At 56.4% G+C, this 20,402-nt stretch overlaps 3 protein-coding genes, 1 long non-coding RNA gene and 1 other non-coding gene across 18 annotated transcripts; 2 read left to right on the forward strand and 3 right to left on the reverse strand.

Annotated features, from left to right (window-relative positions):
• Window positions 1-1,756: 1,756 nt before the first annotated feature.
• LOC119869327 lies at window positions 1,757-4,066 on the reverse strand. Its single transcript, XR_005370289.1, has 3 exons — window positions 3,970-4,066; window positions 2,979-3,223; window positions 1,757-2,820 (listed from the first exon to the last, which is right to left on the reverse strand). It is a non-coding gene; the product is annotated as an uncharacterized LOC119869327 (long non-coding RNA).
• On the forward strand, window positions 2,895-3,009 carry LOC119869453. The gene has a single exon (XR_005371012.1). It is a non-coding gene; the product is annotated as a U5 spliceosomal RNA (small nuclear RNA).
• Window positions 4,067-7,601: 3,535 nt separating the features above from the next.
• On the reverse strand, window positions 7,602-14,874 carry BTBD19 (BTB domain containing 19). Of its 9 annotated transcripts, none has more exons than XM_038558265.1 (9): window positions 13,657-14,874; window positions 12,132-12,165; window positions 10,643-10,856; window positions 10,500-10,553; window positions 9,354-9,413; window positions 9,185-9,253; window positions 8,976-9,107; window positions 8,748-8,873; window positions 7,602-8,236 (listed from the first exon to the last, which is right to left on the reverse strand). In XM_038558265.1, the coding sequence occupies exons 3-9, from the start codon at window positions 10,739-10,741 to the stop codon at window positions 8,042-8,044; spliced, it is 735 nt and encodes a 244-aa protein (XP_038414193.1). In that variant the 5' UTR covers window positions 10,742-10,856; window positions 12,132-12,165; window positions 13,657-14,874; the 3' UTR covers window positions 7,602-8,041. The 9 variants fall into 9 exon arrangements, with proteins under 9 accessions (XP_038414193.1, XP_038414191.1, XP_038414187.1 ...); XM_038558263.1 differs by having other exon boundaries at window positions 12,843-14,874; XM_038558258.1 differs by lacking the exons at window positions 12,132-12,165; window positions 13,657-14,874 and adding exons at window positions 8,533-8,663; window positions 11,185-11,913 and having other exon boundaries at window positions 8,081-8,236.
• DYNLT4 (dynein light chain Tctex-type 4) lies at window positions 8,724-15,341 on the forward strand. 6 transcript variants are annotated; one of them, XM_038558271.1, is made up of 3 exons: window positions 8,724-13,803; window positions 14,194-14,265; window positions 14,562-15,341. In XM_038558271.1, the coding sequence occupies exon 3, from the start codon at window positions 14,573-14,575 to the stop codon at window positions 15,230-15,232; it is 660 nt and encodes a 219-aa protein (XP_038414199.1). In that variant the 5' UTR covers window positions 8,724-13,803; window positions 14,194-14,265; window positions 14,562-14,572; the 3' UTR covers window positions 15,233-15,341. The 6 variants fall into 6 exon arrangements, with proteins under 6 accessions (XP_038414199.1, XP_038414200.1, XP_038414198.1 ...); XM_038558272.1 differs by having other exon boundaries at window positions 8,724-13,525; XM_038558270.1 differs by having other exon boundaries at window positions 8,724-13,474.
• Window positions 15,246-20,075, reverse strand: PLK3 (polo like kinase 3). Its single transcript, XM_038558256.1, has 15 exons — window positions 19,866-20,075; window positions 19,550-19,657; window positions 19,345-19,461; window positions 19,074-19,203; window positions 18,905-18,992; window positions 18,017-18,112; window positions 17,721-17,919; window positions 17,481-17,604; window positions 17,201-17,292; window positions 16,879-16,972; window positions 16,662-16,745; window positions 16,405-16,567; window positions 16,135-16,264; window positions 15,851-15,964; window positions 15,246-15,755 (listed from the first exon to the last, which is right to left on the reverse strand). Exons 1-15 carry the CDS (start codon window positions 20,073-20,075, stop codon window positions 15,564-15,566), a joined length of 1,941 nt encoding a protein of 646 aa, XP_038414184.1. The 3' UTR covers window positions 15,246-15,563.
• Window positions 20,076-20,402: the final 327 nt, after the last annotated feature.

Consider the following 20,402-nt stretch of genomic DNA (forward strand, 5'->3'; position numbering starts at 1 on the left):
CATAACTTTGGCCTATTTATTCACCTGGGAAGTGAAGATGATGTTCAGCAAACATAATGCTGGTCGTAGAGTTGAGAACAGGACTGGGTCAAGTGCTTGGTAGACGAAATGATACAAATGTTTTCGTTGTCAAACTACCGTGTGGCTCTTTTTTTTTTTTTAAGATTTTATTTTATTATTTATTCATGAGAGACACACAAAGAGAGAGAGAGGCAGAGACACAGGCAGAGGGAGGAGCAGGCTCCATGCAGGGAGCCCGACATGGGACTTGATACCGGGTCTCCAGGATCAGCCCTGGGCTGAAGGCAGCGCTAAACCGCTGAGCCACTCGGGCTGCCCCCTGTGTGGCTCTTAGAGCGGCCGTAATCCAGCCCTGCACACCTCCCCGGACTTCCTCGCCCACCTTTCTGTTTCAGCATCATGGGGGGCATGGGTACAGGGGCAGAGCCAGGCAACAGGTGAAGGTGAAGCTGGGATGGAAATAGCAGGGTCTGAGGAGATATTTTAGGAGTTTTACTTCTAAGCCAACCTCCAAGGCTAGAAGCCTCTGCAAGTTAGCAGTCTGGCGCCCCAGGGGCATCTCTGGCAGCACAGTCGGGGGATCAGTGGGGGAAATGTCCAGAAATTGAGATGGTGCTAGCAGCCAGTGAGGTGCTGTATTTAGGCTCTTGGTTTTGTGGTGTTCTACAGCCCCACGGTACAGAGGCCTTGAAGATTCTGGCCACGCCCCTGAGCTAGAACACAGCACCTCAGCCTAGGAAGTGGGGGAGGCCTTTTGTTGCCCTTCCCCAGCTATGCCAGGGCTCAGTCTCAAGAGACAGATATCCTCCCTGGGGTCCAGCCACCCACTCACCAGGAACAACCCCACCTTAAGAGCACCGCCTTCTCACATCCCACCCACCAGGCTAAAGGCCAGGAAATCACGTTCTGTCTAAATGTGAGATGAATTAATTTAATACACAAACCTTCAGCAGTTGAATCAACACTACGACGCTTTGGGCAGCCCCAGGTGGCGCAGCGGTTTAGCGCCGCCTTCAGCCCAGGGTGCGATCCTGGAGACCCGGGATAGAGTGCCGCGTCGGGTTCCCTGCAGGGAGCCTGCTTCTCTCTCTGCCTCTCTCTCTCTCTCTCTCTCTCTCTCTGTCATGAATAAATAAATAAAATCTTAAAAAAAAAAAAAAAAACTACAGCGCCTGAAAAGACCTAAGAGAAATGAGTAATTGGCTTTGAACCTAAAGTGGGGCATGCATCCACCACGTGCAAGGGATTGGGGGCAGGATTTCAGTCTGCTCATGTCTGGGTCATTATCGGGGGGCTTCTGGGTGGAGCAGGAGAGCTCACTGAGCTGGAATAGTGCAAAACATATCAGCCAACAACAAGCTGACACAAGCAGAGTGGCCTAGGAAACCTAGCTAACATCATTGTCTCAGTGTCTTCATCTGTGAAATGGAAAGATTAAAGCCTATCCTGTAGGGTGCTATTTTTTTTTTTTTTCTCATTCTTTAAGATTTTATTTATTCATGAGAGACAGAGAGGCAGAGACATAGGCAAGGGAGAAGCAGGCTTTCCTGCAGGAAGCCTGATGGGGAACTCAGTCCCAGGCCCCCACCCTGGGATCACAACCTGAGCCAAACACAGATACTCAACCACTGAGCCACCCAGGTTTCTCATGATTTTTATTTTTTATCTTTTTTTTAAAGATTTATTTATTTATTCATGATAGACAGAGAGAGAGAGAGAGAGAGAGACAGGCAGAGGGAGAAGCAGGCTCTATGCAGGGAGCCCGAGATGGGACTCGATTGATCCGAGGACTCCAGGGCCACGCCCTGAGCCAAAGGCAGGCGCCAAACCGCTAAGCCACCCAGGGATCCCCCTTTTCTCATGATTTTGAATGAAATCATTGATGTAAGGAAGAGCCCAGCATCTCCCTGGTGCTCTCTGGTTTTGTAGTTTGTACAGGTACTAGCTGTGCTGAAGGTTTTTGCTCCGACCGCTTAGGGAATAACCCTGAAACACAGAAGGGTGCCCTGGTGTGGCAGCAACTGAGCGGATCCCAGGCACTTGGAGTTGGGCCATCCCAAGAATGGACAGTCCAGGGGCACGAATCACATTCAGTCTCAGAGACAAGTCCTGGGGTGTGCGGGGCAGCCCACCCTGGGTGGCATCACGGACAGGATGAAATCCGAGCCCCTTCCAGGTGCAGCTCTCTGCAGCCTCGCGCTCACCGGCTCTCCCGGGGCCCAGCCAGACTCCCGCCTCATTCAGGCGCACCACACCCTAGGCAGGCCCAAGGCTCCCTGAGCACCCCCCATCATTCACCGGACTGCACCCTCTTTTCCTCCTGGATGGAACAGCCTGTAATATAAACCGGATGCCACCTCCTGCAGGAGGGGTCGTGACCTGCCTCCCAGGAGGTCCCGGGGTCCCCGGGTGTCTTTGCCCTAGCGCTTCTGCTCTGTCCCGGGATGGGGGCCGGGGGATCGCTGCAGGTTTGCCATTAGACGGCACCCCAAGCACTGGGACTAACAACCCCAGCCCCGGTATAGGGCCGGGCACCGGCGGGGAGCACCCCTCACTGGGAGCAAGCCCGGCGCGAGTGCCCACGCAGACCAGGGCAAGGAGCGAGCGCTGCCCCCCGAGGTCCCCGGCGGCGTCTCCGCGCCGGGAGCGCCCGTGATTTGCATACCCATGGTGCACCACGAAAAGGCAGTTTCACGCTGCTTGAGGTCCAGCCCCACGGAGGTTTGTGCAGTGTCGCGGGGCACGCTGCTTGCCAGAAACAATGTGCTCCCCACGAATTCCGGGCGGGGAGCACGAACCCTGCGGACACGGAACAACCATAACTGAGCCGAGTGTTGTCTGGCTCTAGGAGCTTCCGAGCGGGGCGGGGCCATACGCTCTGGTTTCTCTTCAGATCGCATAAATCTTTCGCCTTTTACTAAAGATTTCCGTGGAGAGGAACAGTTATGAGTATTTACCCAATTTTTTGAGGCCTCGGCTAACGAGGCTCCCTTTTCCCGGTTCGAAAAGCAGAACTAAGGATGTGGGGGTTAGAGCTCGTGCGTCTTTGCGTCGGTTGGTAACCCGTGGTGCTGTACGTAGTTCGGTAGTTTCCGGTCTGCGCTGTTCCACGGTGCTTTCCTGTGGGTCACTTTTCTTTAAAATTCTTTTTTGCTGCTTGGGTGTTTTGAAGCAGTCAACTGTGGGTCGTCCCAACTTCCTTCTGGGGAGGCGAACAGGAGAGAAGGTAGGAATCTCGTATGTTGGGGATCCCTGGGTGCTCAGCGGTTTAGCACCTGCCTTCGGCCTAGGGCGTGATCCTGGGGTCCCGGCATGGAGCCTGCTTCTCCCTCTGCCTGTGTCTCTGCCTCTCGCTCTCGCTCTCGCTCTCTCGCTCTCATATGAATAAATAAAATCATATATATATGTGTATAATCTCGTATGGTATGTTCCTGCCGGTATATGTGGCTTGAGATACAGCAGAAAGGGGGTAAACAGTTCGCACCTGCCCTCAGACTCCCCAGTTGTCCCCCAGCAGTTGGGTATGACCTCCTCAGTGGCTTACCCCCACCCAGCTCTCCCGCTAGCCCTGTTCCTTACCGTAATAGGGGCTTAATTTACCAGGAGAGCCAAGCACTGAAAAAAAAAATTGGGCAAGTAATATAACCGGGATAAGTAATTGACAGTCTCAGTGGTGTGCCCTACACTAGGAGAGAATGGGTAGGGCTGGCCGCCAAATGTGTCCTCGGATTTTAGGCCTAGCTCTTCCCACCTATCTGCGTTTCCTTTGCGAGGGAGCTCATTTAAATTTTTTTTTTTTTTTTTTAAGATTGTATTTATTTGAGAGAGAGAAAGAAAAAAAAACAAGCAAGGAGAGCAGCAGGCAAAAGGACAGGGAGAAGCAGACTCCCCACTGAGCAGGGAGCCCTACATGAGGCCGGATCCCAGAACCAGGGCCCCATGACCTACCTGAGCTGAAGGCAGACGCTGCACTGAGCCACCCAGGTGCCCCTAATTCTTTGGCTTTAAGAAAATGCCATCTCAGGCACCCCGGGTGGCTCAGCGGTTTAGCACTGCTGTCAGCCCAGGGTGTGGTCCTGGAGACGCAGGATTGGGTCCCACATCGGGCTCCCTGCATGGAGCCTGCTTCTCTCTCTGCCTCTCTCTCTCTCTCTCTCTCTGTGTGTCTCCCATGAATAAATACATAAAATCTTAAAAAAAAAAAAGTATTGCCTATTTTTAAAGATTTATTTGAGCGAGAGAGCCACATGCAAATGGGGGGAGGGTGGGAGGGCAAGGATACCAAGCAACTCCCAGCTGAGCGTGGAGCCCCGCACTGTGGGGTCTCTGGACCCACGAGATCATGACCTGAGCCAAAATCACCAGTTGGATGCTTAACCTACTGAGCCACCCAGGTGCCCCAACACAAAAATTGTTTGAATGTAAATCTGATCACACACTCCACTCCTGCACGAACCCCTCCAGATGCCTTCCCGGGACACGGGGTTCACACCCTTCCTCCTTCAGCCTTACCACCCTGTATGAAGCAAGCCAGCTCCCACCACACCATGATTTATCCTCTTAACCTGTTTTATTTTTCTGCAGAGTACAAACTATCCCTGAAATTGTTTCCTACATTAACTTGTCTGCTGTATGTTTCTCCTAAAATGTAAGCTCGGCGAGCAAGGACTTTACCTGACTTGTTCTCTGATGGATTCCAGGATCCTAAATCAGTGCCTTTCACAAGAGCACTTACTATTTGTGGAGCAAGTTAATGAATTTTATTTGTATGTGTGTTTGGATTTCTTTTCTAAACACATATACAAAGATAATCTGTATGGTTCTTAGCACTTTACAAAATCAATCTTCCTAAAAACCCTAAGTAGATTCTGTTATTAGCTCCACTTTAAGGAAATTGAGGCACAGAAAGGTTACAGACTCTCATTCAAGTCACGAAGCTCCAAAATGGTGGAGCTAGGACTCACACCCAGGCATCCTCGCTCCAGAAGAGACATACTCTTAATCACTATACTACTAGTGGGGTTCAGCACATGCTACCCCAAAACACAGTACCTTAGCATATTGAATTTTTTTTTAAAGATTTTATTTATTTATTCATAGACACACAGAGAGGCAGAGACACAGGCAGAGGGTGAAGCAGGCTCCATGCAGGGAGCCTGATGCGGGACTTGATCCCAGGTCTCCAGGATCACTCCCCAGGCTGCAGGCAGCGCCAAACCACTGCACCACCGGGGCTGCCCCGGCATATTGAATATTTTTAAGCTATTTGAAAAATCAGGAACTTACCTCCCCATCCTACCCTGACACCCTCCCTTCTCCCTTTTTTTTTTTTTTTTTAAGATTTTATTTATTTCTTCATGACACACACACACACACACACACACACACACACACACAGAGGCAGAGACACAGGCACAGGGAGAAGCAGGCTCCATGCAGGGAGCCCGACATGTGGGACCCAATCCCAGGTCTCCAGGATCAGGCCCTGGGCTGAAGGCGGCGCTAAACCACTGAGCTACCCGGGCTGCCCTCCCTTCTACCTTGAAACAGGTCATAAAACCCCCAAGGGAGCCCTGCCCTCCTATACTGGAGGCACGGAGTCATCCTTATCCAAAGTCAAAAGGACTCCAAGAAGAATCTAAACAAACAGACCTTGCTAAGTTTCCTGCATACCTCATACTCTTAATTTTTTTAAGAGTTTATTTATTTGAGAGAGAGGGGGAGAACTGAGGGGGAAGGGCAAAAGGAGAGGGAGAGGAAGAAGCAGACTCTTCAGTGAACAGGAGCCCGATCAAGGTCTCCATTCTGGGATCATGATCTGAGCCCAAGGCAGATGCTTAACCTACTGAACCACCCAGATGCCCCTACGTCATACCTTAAGCCATTATATTCCTCCATGACTCTCCATTCTTATCAAATCTAGCATAAAAGTACTAAGGTTGAACCGTTTCTTCTGGTCTTCATTTCCTTATGAAGACTCCCATATCACTAAAACTTATATTGGGGTGCCGGGCTAGCCCAATTGGAGAAGTATGCGACTCTTGACCTTGGGGTTATGAGTCCCACCTTGGGTGTAGAGATTACTGAAATAAATAAATAATAAAGGAAACATCTTTTTTTTTTTTTTTTAAAGGAAACATCTTAAATAAATTTGTATGCTTTTCTCCTGTTAATCTGTCTTTGTTGGTTTAATTTTCAGACCCAACCAGGAACCCTAAGATGGGCAAGGAAAATTTCTTCCTCCCCTACACTACCTTTTCTTTTGGCAAAAGGGATCATGCTTTGATTGGTCTGCACTGAACTTTTTTCAAAGGTCACAGATATCTTTTTATATCACGGTGAGAATACACCAATCAGTCTTCTAGGTTAAACTGGGACATCGTTTATTTTCAATTTTCTTTATCCAAACAATGCTGTCATGTGGTACTCTGAGTAACCACATTTTCAGTCATAAGAGATAATGCCAAATGCCTATCTTTAATTCATGTGCAACATATTTTTGTATAAAATCCGAGACAGATGTTTAACCATATTTTCTTCTAATCAACTGTTCCTCATTTTAGATTGATAGTGTCCTGTTTTACAGCTCTTTTAAACTCTTTATGGAATAAAAGAGCATTTAAATACGGAAATAAAGTCCTCATTGAACATTTACAGAGCACTGATTACATGACAGGGACTGGGGAACAAGAGATGCAGAAAGCACCACTCTAGGCCCAGGGATCTTTCTTCAGGGAGATTCAGACCTTCAGGAAGACAAAATTCATAATGAATTAAAGAGGGAGCATGGGGAGTCTTCAATAATTAAGAGAGTGAATGCACAGCCAGAGGACTACTGCCTTCAGAACCAGTGATTTTATGCAAAGGTAGTATTTGAGAGAAGATTACCACTAGTAATTCGGAGTGTCCTCAAAGTGAAATAGAGTGTATTTTGTGCTGAGAGCAACGGGGATGTTGAGTGGCTTAATAAGGGGAATAGGGCTAACAATCTTAAGTCTGGCTGCAGGGTGGGAAATGGGGCATGACAGGTGCAGAGGCAGTGTGCTGGAGTGAAGGCAGGAAGACTATTATGAGCTTGTTGCATTAATTCTTAACACATGCAGGATTAGGTGAACTAGGAGCACCTAGATGGCTCAGTTAAGTGTCTGACTTTGGCTCAGGTCATGATCTCAGGGTCCTGGGATCGAGCCCCAATGTCAGTCTCCATGCTCAGCAGGGAGTCTGTTCCTCCCTCTCCCTCTGCCCCTCTCCCTGTTCATGTGTACTCTCTAATAAATAAATGAAATCTTGGGATCCCTGGGTGGCGCAGCGGTTTGGCGCCTGCCTTTGGCCCAGGGCGCGATCCTGGAGACCCGGGATCGAGTCCCACGTCGGGCTCCCGGTGCATGGAGCCTGCTTCTCCCTCTGCCTGTGTCTCTGCCTCTCTCTCTTTCTCTCTGACTATCATAAATAAATAAAAATTTAAAAAAAAAAATTGAGTGAACTAAAGCTAAGAAAACGGAACCAACTGGAAAGATCTCGTAGGGGAGGAAAAATAACTTCCCCTCTACTCTCTGAGCTTTGGAAGAGACCCTTGTAATAGATTAACAAGAGGAAAACAAGTTTATTAGTATGTATATCTCAGTGTACATGGAAGATACCCAGGGAAAAATGAGTGGCTCCCCAAAGCGGTCTGAATACCTGCTGAAAAACCATCTTAAGCTAAAGAGCAAAGAAAAGTGTAGGGAGGATAGTTACGGGGAAGCTACCAGGAAAAGCACAGTAAACAACAGGAGGTTTGTTAAGCAGATTTCAGTGGGGGCCTTCTCCACTAATATCCTCCTGTGAGTTCATCATCCTTCTTTTCCTGGCACAAGAATGAGACACCCTTACAAATGGAGATTTCCTTTTTAAATATACATTTCCCTTACAAAAGGGTAACTTCTACTTTCCAGAGCTTCCGCTGTTTCTCAAAACAACCAGCTTAAAATAATCGTTAGCCCAAAGAGGCATATTTTGGGTTGGTACATTCAGCGACCCTTCAGTCTCTTAGAAGGTGGAAGCCGCAGGAGGCAGCTGTGATGCAGAGGAACAAGGCAAGGCCGAGATGCAGGTTTCTGGCTGGGGCACCCACGTGGATGAGAAACACGATGGGGGCGGAATTGGGGAAGATGAGAAGGCAGCTCGACTTGGACTGAGTGTCGGGGATCTGGAGAGAGAGCTTCAAGAAGCAGGTCTGGAATAAAGAGGGAGCAGAGCTGAAAACATGTGGGGGTTACGGAAGTAAACGCGGGGTGGGGGGCAGCGCGGCCAGAGCCCCGGGACAGAGCCAGGGTAAGCCGCTGAGGAATCGCTTTGGGGCCCCGCCCCGCCCCGCCCCGCCCCGCCCCCGCACTGGGCCGACAGCCGTTCTTCCCGCCCCCCGTTCGCAGGGCATGCTGGGGGCGGAAGCCCCCTCTGAGCGCCGGGCATGTTGGGAGCTGTAGTTTGGGACCGGCCCAGAATTCCCCGCGAATCGCGGCCTTCGGTCACTTAAGGGGCAGATCCAGAAAGCCGTGGTGCTCCCGGGGCAGGGTTCCCCTCCGGCGGCGGCACGGGGCGCCCCGGCTCGCATCCCCTCTCCGCAGAGCGTGGCACTTCCACGCCTCCACGATCTGCTCCACCTGCAGGGGAAGGCCTGTCACCGCGGAGTCGGCGGGACCCCCTCGCCCGCCCACCCTGGCCCGCGGCATCCCCCGCGTCCGCACCGGGATGAGCGGCTCCCGCTGGTTCTGCTCCTCCAGGGCGCTCAGCTCCGCCGGGGCCAGTAAGGCCAGTCTCAGCTCCCGCACCACCGGGGCCGCCACCTCCGCCACAGGCCGCTCCAGCACGGCCTGCGAACGCCAGCCCTAAGCCCGGACGGGCGGGGTACCTGGTTCCTGCGCCCCAGCCTCCTCCCGCAGCCCCAGGGCGGGGTCCCCTTCGCCCCCGCTCACCGCGCCCACGCGCGCCCAGCTCCGGGCGGCCAGGACCAGCTCGGCCTCGTCCACGCAGAGCCTGTCGCTGCGCAGCAGGGGCAGCAAGGCGGGCGCCGACAGCTCCAAGAAGCCGCGGGTCCGGAGCGCCTCCTGTGGGTCCACGAATGGGTCAGGGGGCAGTCAAGTGAGGTGTGCGGGTTTGGGGTGATGAAGATGGGGAGCGATACCCGGCTGTGGGCCTCTATGAAGGCTACGCAACGCTCCTGCAGGGCTCCCAGGCCAAAGGTCACGGCAACCTGGGAACAGAAGGAAGGGCAGCAGGTTGGGGGCAGGAAGGCCATGTGGCCCGGGCCTCCACGCCGAGGCCCACCTACAAGCCCGTCCAGCAGCACCTACCTGCAAGGCCTCACAGACCATTTCCACATCCATCACCTTCACCACAAACTCCAGGCACAGCTGGAAATAAATGAAAGTGGGTTGTGCGGAGGCATCTCTGTTCCAAGACCCTGGCCTCACCCCAGAAGCAGTGAGCCTAACAGCCAGGGGAGGCGAGGAATCACCAGAGGCTGAGACCTGGCAAGCCTGAAGGGATTAGAGGCTAGCAGCAGTCTACCTTCTAGCACATTCCCCAATAATCAAACTAGATGCAAGCCTCGTGAAAATCCACTCTCCTTTTCTCTGAGGACATTTGTCTTCTTCCACCTGTTCCCCTCCTACTCAGAGACCTTTTGGTCGTAAGCCAGAAACTTGAATTTCATCATGACCTGTCCCTTTCACCCTCACACCCAGAAAAGTGCTGGGTCATTCCAGTTATACTTCTCACGCACTGCTCTCTTGAGTTTCCACCGCTACTCATCCCTAGCGCACTGGGGAGCCCTTCCCATCTCTCCCAGTCACCTCACCCCTTACCTGAAACCTCCAGTGAACCCATGCCCTCTGGATAAAAAAAAAAGTCCAAATTCTTGAAGGTCCTTCGTGATCTAGCCCCGGCTTCCCTTTCCGATCTCCTCTGTCTCTCCTCCTCTCAAACTCTTGGTCCAGCCACACTAAACGGCTCCCTAGCTCCTTTTGTGCCTCAGTGACCAGAATGCCACCTTTCCACTCCCCCTCCGAGCAAACTCCGACCTGTTCTACTTGATCTAACACAAGTTTCCTCCTCCCAGGAGGCTTCCCTCCTTTTCTCCCTGATGGCTGAGACCCTCTGTAGAGTCTCAGCACCACATACCTTCCTCTACCACCCTTCTTAGGCCCCCGGGTTAAGAGTTTCCGTGTGTCTCTCTAAAGGACAAGGATCAAGGCTGACTTACCCTGGAATCTACTGCACTGGCCCTAAATACCCCCACGTGCCCCTACTGCGCACACACACAGCACGCACACATCCTCTTGCACACAGGCACACATACGTGCCTGTTTACACAGAGATATCCATACTTGTGTGTTGGTACATGTTCCTCTGCAGGCCACAGTGTGTGTGAGGCAGGGTGTGAACTGAGCCCATGAGAGGAAAGCGAAGCGAGACCCGGGCCTGTCATATAAACCCACCTCTCGCAGTTCCTCCAGCCCATATTCCACAGCCGCGGTCAGCACCTCCAGCACCTGCAGAGTGGGTGGTTGGGGGAGTGGGAGAGAGTTTCCCTGCCCCTCCCCTGCCCCCAGGCCCCCAGCCCCATGCCCGATGGGCTCACAGAGTGGCGGTGCAGCCTGACACTGTTGGTGTACAGGAACTCCAGCACTGCCAGGAAGGCCTCAGCTGGCACGGTGCTTAGCACCACAGGGCTAGGCATCCCGGGGCCCAGCTTTGGGCCAAGAAGTCCTCGGAAGAAGTTGCATCTACAGGCCAACAAGCACCGATGGGCAAACACCTCCTGCCGCTCTTGACCGACCACAAAGCAAACATCACTGTGGGGAAGGGGAGAGAACCAGGGAAGAAGAGGCCAGCATCTTGGGTACAACCCCTGGGCTTCACCTCTGCCCACCCTGGGCCTTCATTTCCTCATCCGTCCTAAGGGCCAGGTCTTCGTCTTCTAGCCAAAGGCCTGGGATACACGTTCCTGGATTCTAGTCCCAGCTCCACCGGATGGCCCCTCGGGCAAGTGACTTTATACCTTTGAATCTCAAATTTCTCATCCATGAAACGAGATCTTAATCCCAAACCCTCAGTTCTTAGAGGAGGTGGCTACACTTGATCACTGAGGGGGCGCCAAGGCTGATGCAACATTGATCCTACCTACCCCCCTCCACCCCAGCCTGCGTCTTGAGGCAAAGGAGGCTCTTCTTGGCTCCTCCTCCATAGACTGCAAACTCAGCCTTTCTCAGCCTCCTCCACGCAGGAGGGGGTGGGGAGCGGGGGCGCAGAGTGCACTGGCTGCAGACAGACATGGCAGCGATACACCATCATGAGACCAGACCACATTTTCCATCTTCACAATCACTTCCTGCCCCAGCCTCTGGGCCTCCCAACAGCATAGGGGGTAGGAGGCAGGAAATGAAGCTTGAGCTTCTGGAGCCTCCTAGTCCCTGGTCCAAGGCCAGGGGTTCCCACTACTCAGACCAGACTGTAATCCCCAAAGCAGTAGGGTTACAGGAGTCACCAGCCCTTGAGGAGGAGCTGAGCTTCCAGGGAGGGGGGACAGAGAGGTACACTCTTGTTCTGACCAGCCCTGCTCCCCATCTTCTGTCCCTGGTTGCAGACACCACCAGCATCCTGGGCAGTGAGCTCTAGGCAGCACCCTACTTCCTGTCTGAGGCTCTGGCTCACTCAGTCCCTTGAGCTTTGTTCCTCTTGTGAATCCCCAGTTCCCAGAACAGGGTCATCCGCTCCTCTGCCTCCCAGGGAGGGATTCAAGTTACATCTCATGTCTCAGGATCCAGGGGGCAAAGGGCTCTTCTCTGCCAGGAGCTCAAGAGCCAAAAAAGGAAGGCCTTTGCCTGAAGTCACACAGCTGCTCTGGGCTGCAGCCCCCACACCCTCCCACACCCCTGCCTCCCACCTCTGGTTCTCAGGACATCAAGGACGCTGAGTGACCTGTAGTCGTTCTCCACACTTGACTTCCCCAGACTGAGTGCACCAGGGAGGATTGTCTTCCCCACCGCTTGTGTACCCAAGGCTTCCTCGGGGTCATGGGGCCCAGCAGAGCCAGTTAGGGAAACCTCACAGACAGCCCACCCCCTCACCTGTATTGGGGATTGTTGAGCAGGCTTCGGAGTGCTGTGGAAAAGGATGCAGCCTCCCCTTGCACAACCAGTCCTGGGGTCTCCATGGGGTGGGGGGCGGGGAGTAAGCAAGTAGAACAATAGCCTAGGAGGCCTGTTGTCTGTCTGTAGGGAGGTGGTAGGTGGGAAGGAGCAGGAGGCCTGGCCAGGCCCAGCAGCTGGTGTGAGACTAGAAAGGCCTGAGAGGGAGGGGCAGAAGCTGGGAAAGCCTGTTTCCTGAGAAGCTAAAGTTTAGGGATGGGGCAGGAGAGGCCCAGCTTCCCTAAGAAGGCATCAGAGGCCAGTGGAAGAGGCCAGAGCCTGGGCTAGGGGATGGGGACTCAGGGAGGAGCCCTAGAGAGGCTGAGGGTGGAGCAGACTGGACTGGGGAGGAGAGGCTGGCAGCGGATGAGGCCCCAGCTGGGAGCCTGCCCAGGGAGCAGTGGGTGGGTAGCCTGTGGGTTTCCACGGAAACTGGAGCCCAGCTTGAGAGTCCCCGCCCATCTCCCACAGGCCCCGGGAAAACTTCAGGCCTCAGAGGGGTGGGAAGCTGAGTGGAGGGTCTCAGCATCCAGGCCCCTGCCTGTCGGGGTTTCAAACTCCCTGCCCCTCTCCCCTCCCCCCACTTGCACACAGGGTCAGGATCAGATTAGCCAGGCTTGGGGAACCCCCCTCAACAGGGAACTTCCTCACCCCCATGGAGTTTTCAGAGCCCAGACTGGCTCATCTTGGAGGGGGGCAGTCCTGTGCCTTCCAGAGGGAGGTCAGGTGAGGAGCTGTCAGCCCCGACAGAGGCGTCATGGCCTGTGGCATCCCTAAAATGCAATCTGTCATCCCTAAAATGCAACCACGGCTAGAGGGTGGCATGCTGGGGACAAAAGGTGTGGCCAGCTAGGGACAAGCCCTAGGGCACTTAGGTCATCAGGGGTCAGGAGGCCAGGCCCTGGTTCACTGCCAAGTCCAGTCACCACTCTTGCACCACCATTGCGTCAGGTTGGCTCCGGATCGGCAAGGCTGCCGGCCTCCCCTCCCCCTGCACACAGCCCTGAGCTGAGGAAGTCATCCAAACCCCACCCCAGCTCTGCACAGGGAGCGGAAATGTCTGTCCCAGTTGAGGCTGATGGGGAGACGAAAGAGCCATGACGTTCTCCTTCCTGTGGGCCCAGATCCTGATTCCCCAGCAGCCACCCCTGCAGGCTCAAGCTCTCCCCATATCCCAGGCTTCTGCAACTTGCTCACAACTGAAGAGCCAGACTTCACAAGGAGAGAAATGGACAGCAGCTCAAGAGCCCCGGGAGCCACGCTCTATATCTGCCCCCGCAGTGGTATGCCCTGGGTTCTGGGCCCTGGTGATCTCCTCTTCCCTGAGGACTCAGGTACCCCACACTAGACACGTACAGTAGGAACACTTCCAGGTTAATCCAGAGCCGGGACTGCAAGGAGGGAAACCAAACAGGAGTGCCTGCCGGGTAACCCAGGGCAACTTCCCAACACAAGAGGCCATTACCCTCCTGCCTGCCGGTCAGGTCAGCTGGGCAGGCAAGGCTGTGGAGCTAGGAGTTTGGAAGCCAAAATCAGCTGGTGACTCAGGTGCCTGCGGGAGTTTCAGGAGTTTCGGGAGAAGAGGGCATTCATCCCAGAACTGATTCTGGAGGTAGGGCCAGAGGCCAAATGCAGAGGAAGGAAGGCACTTCCTGAGTCACCTGCTTCCAGCCTCAGCCAGTTGTGGGGGCGAGTTTTGTGTCAGCCACCCCAGAAGTAGGTAGGGCTAGAAGACAGCCGGATTCAAAACCTATGGGGCTAGAAGGATCTGTGGGGTTGAAGGAGGTGGGGTCTCTGTGACTCCTTTTGGTGAGGCCCACTGTCTAGACTGGTGCAAAGGGCGGATTCATTCTCCCCCTTCTGCTGGGGAAGTCCGGCAGAAGGGAGACTAGAAGGTGTACTTAGAGCTACCTCCACCGTGCCCAGGGAGAAGTGAAGCTCAGGGGGGCAGGGGCTAGCCCAAAGATGATAGTCTGAGCAGCACCCCTTATGTCCCTGACAGCCCTCACCCCTTTAAGCGCCTAGGAATCCACGCAGCCCGGGACTATTTGATTCACCTGCCCCCAGAACACAGGTAAGAAGGGGTTAGGGGGGGACGCCTGGGTGGCTTAGCGGTTTGGCGCCTGCCTTCAGCCCAGGGCGTGATCCTAGAGACCCAGGATCGAGTCCCACGTCAGGCTCCCTGCATGGAACCTGCTTCTCCCTCTGCCTGTGTCTCTGCCTCTCTCTATCTCTAATTAATAAATAAATAGAATCTTAAAAAAAAAAAGAAGGGGTTAGGGGATAAAAACCCTTATCGCTGAGTGAAAGACCGGATGGAGTACAAAAATGGCCAGTTTAGGCCATCCTGCCCAGGTGCGGGTCTTCCAGCCGACAGGTCCATGGCTGGCAGGTCCGCGCCCCCCGGCCGCCAGGAGGAGGATACTCCCAAAGATCCCGGCCCGAAACTACCAGCAGCGAGGCCTGCAGGCCACCTGCCCAGTATCGATGAGGCCCGCCTGGCAGGCCCGGGCCCGTCCTCCCGCCGGGGCTCTGTGCTGGGCCCAGCCTCGTCCTTCTCACGTCGCAACTCCCTGGCAGGACCAGGCGCGGGTCCCGGGGGCCGGCGACCATCTCTGGGCCCAGTGCCTCCCCTAGGCTCCAGGGTTAGCTTCTCGGGGTTGCCCCTGGCCCCCCTGCGGCGAGCGGCGCCCTCCTACCGCACGGAGCCCGCGCCCGGGGAGCGCTGGGAGGCCGCTCGGGTACAGCGCTCGCTGGAGGCGGCGCTGGCGGCGCGGCTGCGCAGCACGTGCTACTCGGGCGCCGAGGCGGGGCCGCTGACCCGGGAGCTGTGCGAGCTGCTGCGAGTGCGCCTGCGCGAGCTCTGTCCCCCGCGCTACAAGCTGGTGTGCGGCGTGGTGCTGGGGCCGCGCGCCGGCCAGGGCGTGCACGTGGCCAGCCGCGCGCTCTGGGACGCGGAGAGCGACGGGCTGGCCTCCGCCACCTTCACCAACGCCTCGCTCTTCGCCGTGGCCATGGTCCACGGGCTCTACTGCGAGTGAGGACGCCTCCAAGTTCTGCAAAAACGGTTTATTATCCCAGGAGGAGGCCCTCCCCGGGGCTCAATCCCAATAAATAAATGTCTGTCAATAAATAAAAGTGGTCCATAAATAACGTCCCCTGGCTGGGGACTAAGGCTCAGGCTTTTCTTGGAGAAGGGGCAGGAGGCTGCTAGGAGGGGCAGACTCCGACCCCAGTAAAGCTGGTCCCTGATTCCCTGGGGGATTCGGCCCAGAGCCCCCAGTGAGGCACCAAAGGGACAGGGCCAGAGCCGTACAGGCACAGGCCTCGGACCTGAGGCTTTAGGCCACGGCCTGCTCTGCAGGGTAGGGCCTAGGCTGGGCAGCGGTCCCGGAGCAGACGTAGAGCATAGCGGAGCCGCTGCCGCAGGTCTGGGGAGCAGCCCAGCTGCCGAAGGTGGGAAGCGAGGTAAGTACAAGCACTGCGATTGCGAGCCACAAAAGTCACAAGGAGGGGCTCCCAGCCACTGAGGATCAGCTTGGTGTGGTCTCCGTAGAAGTTCACCTATGCCCAGAAGGATGGCACTGATCAGGGCCTGGGGCTAGCTTTGGCCCCAGCACCACCCCTCCAGGCCCTCCCCGAATCCAGGAGGTTCTCACCTGGACGGTGCCATCACTAAACAGCATGAGGAGCGCCTGATCAGTCTTGACCCACTGCAGCAGGAGTGGAGGGACCCGCACCTCCACCTCTTCCACGCTGGGCAGGTCTCCACCCTGGGAGCAGGAGCAGGTCACTTGCTGATGTGAGTCAGCGCCCCCCCCCCCACGGAAGTGTCCCTTAGAGGCTCAGCCCCTAGCTCTGAGCCCTCCACCCCTCCCGCAAGGGGAACAGGAAGGGATCGGGAGGTGTCAATCCTCAGTGTGTCCCACTCCAATCCACACACCTTCATGAGACGCTGCTCCATGTAGGAGGCAAAATACCGGAGGACACCCAGCTGAGGCTGCAGGGCCGGAGGCACAGCACCCACAGAGAAAGAGAAGTGCTTTGTGCTGGTGGGGTTGTAGTGCACGGTCCTGGAGGAGAGGAGACAAGAGGTCAGAAGGAGCCCTGCACCAATGCCCATCCCTAGGAGACCCCAGGACGCCCAAGGGCAGGAGCGCACACGTGCTGGTCACAACAGCCTGGGTTCAAGGCACTCCATAACAGCACTTACTTTCTGTTGGCTGAAAGGGCCATGTGTGTGCCATTGTTGAAAAGCACAGCCACACGGCGGCTGGACAGTTGATACCCAAAGCCAAATTTGTTGGAGTAGTCAACCCACTTGCTGACCCATACCAGAGGCTCTGGCTGTGCAAGGGGAGCTGGGTTCTGTTCCGCTGTCATGGAATAAGAACGAGTGAGGAGCTGTTCCCGACCTTTCAGCCAAAGAACTCCCAACCACCATTCACCCATACAGGACCCCAACCTTACCTGGGGGCATGAAGGCCAGGCAGTTTCTCAGAGCGCAGAGGGCCGACTCCACCACTGTGGCCACAGTCAGACCTTCTTCAAACCCTGAAGAGAACAGAACATGTGGAATTGGGCAGTGGTTCACCAGGATACAGGCCATGTCTCTGACACACCTTCCCTCTGGTCCCTGGGCTTAGCCCCAACAACCCTAGCACCTCTCAAACTCCCAGCTGCTCACCATCTCCACTGCTCGCCAGTGTCCCACGGGGTGAGCTGTCTTCAGGTGCTGTCTCTGCCAGGCCGAGCGGGGCTGGACCAGAAGCTGCTGGAGCCTGGAGGGATGGGCAGGGGAAGGGAGTGAGATAGGCCCCCAAATCCAAATCCTCGAGTCCACGGCTCTGGCAGCCGGGGCACCCCAGGTCAGCCCCGCCTGGCTAATGAGACACAGCCAATTAGGCCACCACGAGGCTAGATGCTTCACTAGCTTCTTTTATCCCAGGCTTCCCGCAGCAGCTAGGGTGAGAGTGAGTCAGGGCACACTACCCATGTGAGTAGCTCACCTCGGGTCTGGCGTCTTGATGGCCAATGGACGTCCGAGTGAGGCCGCTCACCAAACAGGAGACCTCGTCCCGCTCCTCAGGACAGTTTTTACCTGGGTGGGGGAAGGTACAGCCCTCATGTCCTGCCCATCCCCCCGGGCTTCCTGCAGGGATACAGATGGACACATGCTCTCCCAGGGGTTCAAAGGCACTCATACTCTCACCCCCACAATATATGTAACAAGCCACCCTGCCACTCTGTACCCAGACAGAGTGGAAACCATGGACATTCCAGACTTACTCTTCTTCTTCCTGCCAAATAGGCTCTTGGTAACTTTGACAAACAGAATCCTAGCTGGGTTAAGGGGTGTCAGGTCTGGGACTGTCACGCAGCTGCTGACAGGGAGCCGGTCGGGGGTGTAGCCCTAAGGAGGAAAGGCATGTGAGCAAAGAAGGGAGGCCCCAGGACTCCTGTCACCTCCCCTCATTGAATCCCCTGGGAATATGCAGCCTTGACTTAGATGTCTGGGGAGCCACAGACCTTGGTAAAGAAGTCGTGGCGCAGGATCTGGTCAATTGAGGGGCGGTCTTGGGGCGAAGCTCGAAGGATGGCAGCCAGGAGCTGCCGGGCAGGCAGTGAGAGGCTGGCGGGCAGTGTGTAGTGAACCTGTTTGATGCAGCGATACGTCTCCTTCAGGTCAACTGTCTCAAAGGGGGGATTCCCACACAGCAGTGTGTACCTGCAGGGCAGAGACAAGACAAGGGGGGCAGGAGTAAAGCGGAAGGTACACCCCATCCATGCACCCGCTGGTACAGTACAGATGACCCGGGACTCACATGACACAGCCCAGGGACCACACGTCTGACTCGGGGCCGTGACCCTGTCTCTGCAGCACTTCTGGGGCCACATAGTTGGGGGTGCCACAGATGGTTCTGAAAAGGGATAGGGAGGAAGACAGGAGAAGTTTCAGACCCAGCCTGGCCAGCCCTCCCCTTCCCTGCCCCCACTGCTGAGTCCAGACAAAGCAGCTGCCTGTCACCAGAGGCAAGAGAACTCCTGTTTGTCCTGGGACAATGGATGCTGGGGATGGCAGCTGAGTCCCCGCCCACCCGCCTGGCCCAGCTGCTCATGACAGGCAGAGGCCTCGACCCCCACCCCAGCCCCCTCCTCCACGGTTAGCAAAGGGTCCCTCACGGATCCCTTCCTCAGTCCCCCACTCCCGTCTGTCAGACACCCACACAAGCTGTCACCTCCTATGCTCTGTGCCACACACAAACCAACACCAGCTGTCATATTCCCCCCAAAACACACATCCGCCACACATGCTATCTGTTGCCGCTCGCACCTAGGCATCGTGGCCACAGCAGAGTGTTCTTATCCAGGGTGGCATGTCGTGCCATTCCCACACTCAGTCTGTCTCACACACACACACACACACACACACTGCCAATGTCACCTTCCCCCATCTACACATCGGATCCTTACAGCCCCATCTGTCTCAGGGACTCAAACACCGGAAGGCCCCTCAGCCTTTCCAGCAGTCCTAGGGACTCGGGCTGCCGCCTCCACCCCCCAACCCCTCCCAAACGACCCATCATCCCTTTCCCATCTATCACACACACACAGACATCAGGCAGTCATCGTGCCTCCCACATACATACTCACTGTCACACATGTCATCTGTGTCATACAGACTGTGGTCACCCCTCTCCTCAAACACTCACTTCTTCCTATGTTCCGGGGGTTCCAACCGGGTTGCCAGCCCAAAGTCCCCCATCTTCAGTTCCATATTCTCAGTGATAAAAAAATTTCCTGAATGGGGTCAGAGAGGTGTGTCAGAATCCTTTCTCTCTGCCTCCCCAGACCCCACTCGTGCTGGCCCAGGAGTCTCACCCAGCTTGAGATCTCGATGCAGGATGCCCTGCTGGTGCAAGTACTTGAGTCCGGAAAGGATCTGACGCAGGTAGTAGCGTACCTCTGGCTCCAACAGAGTGTGCCGGGCCTTCCAGATGTGGGCCAAGGACTGCAGAGAGCCACTGCTTCAGCCCCTGATCCACCCTCTCTGACCCTCCCTCCATTCGTGCTCACGGAGGAGACGACAGGGCTCCAGCTCCGGGTCTTAAGGCCCCCCTTTCCCTCGCCCCCTCTCCTAGTCATCGCTCACCTTTCGGCTGCAGAGCTCCAGGAAGATGTAGATGTTGTCCGCATCCTCAAAGTGGTGGGAGAAACGCACGATGTGGCGGTGCTGCAGGCCGCGGTGCAGCTCAATCTCGTTTAGGATCTGCAATGGGGGCGCCGGGTGGTCATCCCTCAAGGGCTCCCTGACCGCTGTCCCCACCCCACCCCTGGTCCGCTGGGCCTGGGCCCACCTTCTCGCGCTGATGCGGCTTGGTGATGCGGTTCTGCGAGATGACTTTGACCGCGTAGGCGCTGCCGCTCTCCGTGTCAGTGGCCTCGTAGCAGCGGGCAAAGCCCCCCTACGGGGAGGGGGCATCAGGCGGAGCGCTCCAGGACAGCCACGTCCGGCCCGCAGACGTCCCCGCGATGAGGACAAGCGTCCCCGCGCCGAGGACAAGCGTCCCCGCGTCCCCGCGCCGCGGACAAGCGCCCGGCCCCACCCGGCGCCGTCCAGGAGGCTAGCAGGAGCCCCCCGCTGCCCCCAGGGCACCCCGCCCCGCAGCTCACCTTGCCCAACAGGCGGCCTTTGAAGTAGGTGCGGCCGCTGCGCGGGTCGGTGATGAGGCGCCCCGGGTCCGCCGCCGGTGGCCCCGCCAGCACGTCCAGCGCGGGGCCCGGCCCGGGGCTCCCAGGCGGCCCGGGCCCGGCAGGGGGCGCGGGCGGGGCGGCCGCACGCGGGAAGGGGCGCGGGGACTGGCAGCCGGCGGCGGGCTCCATGCAGGCGGCGCGTCGCAGCGCGGGCCCGGCTCGTTTCGGTTCCGCCGGGCCGCGGCCTCGCGTGGCGCTGCCGGGCTCTGCTACTCTGCGCTCGCGCCCGGGGGAGCCCGGCGTTTTTATCAATGAACGCCTGTCCCCTCCCCGGCGCCCGTCACCGAGAGCCCGCCCCCTCCCGGGCGGAGAGTCCGCCGGAGGCCACGCCCCCGGGCCCTGCGTCACCGCGAGGCCCCGCCCGCCGCCCGCCCCGCCTGCCGCCGGGAGCCTTGCGGGGGCGGCCCGAGTCGGGGGCGGCCTTTCCTCCGAAGCCCTCTCCCTGCGCCCCGGTGA

The sequence above is a fragment of the Canis lupus genome, chromosome 15 (genome assembly GCF_011100685.1).
Source record: "Canis lupus familiaris isolate Mischka breed German Shepherd chromosome 15, alternate assembly UU_Cfam_GSD_1.0, whole genome shotgun sequence".
NCBI lineage: Eukaryota > Metazoa > Chordata > Mammalia > Carnivora > Canidae > Canis > Canis lupus.

Coding starts and splice junctions, on each gene's coding strand:
- PLK3 (XM_038558256.1), bottom strand. CDS start 20,075: ATGGAGCCCGCCGCCGGCTGCCAGTCCCCGCGCCCCTTCCCGCGTGCG. Junction 17,920..18,016: donor TGGTCCCTGGGCTGTGTCAT/GTGAGTCCCGGG, acceptor TCTGCCCTGCAG/GTACACACTGCTGTGTGGGA. Junction 16,973..17,200: donor ATCAAGACGCCAGACCCGAG/GTGAGCTACTCA, acceptor CCATCCCTCCAG/GCTCCAGCAGCTTCTGGTCC.
- DYNLT4 (XM_038558268.1), top strand. CDS start 14,507: ATGGAGTACAAAAATGGCCAGTTTAGGCCATCCTGCCCAGGTGCGGGT.
- BTBD19 (XM_038558257.1), bottom strand. CDS start 11,336: ATGTCTGTCTGCAGCCAGTGCACTCTGCGCCCCCGCTCCCCACCCCCT. Junction 9,254..9,353: donor TGGTCTGTGAGGCCTTGCAG/GTAGGTGCTGCT, acceptor TTCTGTTCCCAG/GTTGCCGTGACCTTTGGCCT. Junction 8,874..8,975: donor GCTGGGCGCGCGTGGGCGCG/GTGAGCGGGGGC, acceptor TGGCGTTCGCAG/GCCGTGCTGGAGCGGCCTGT.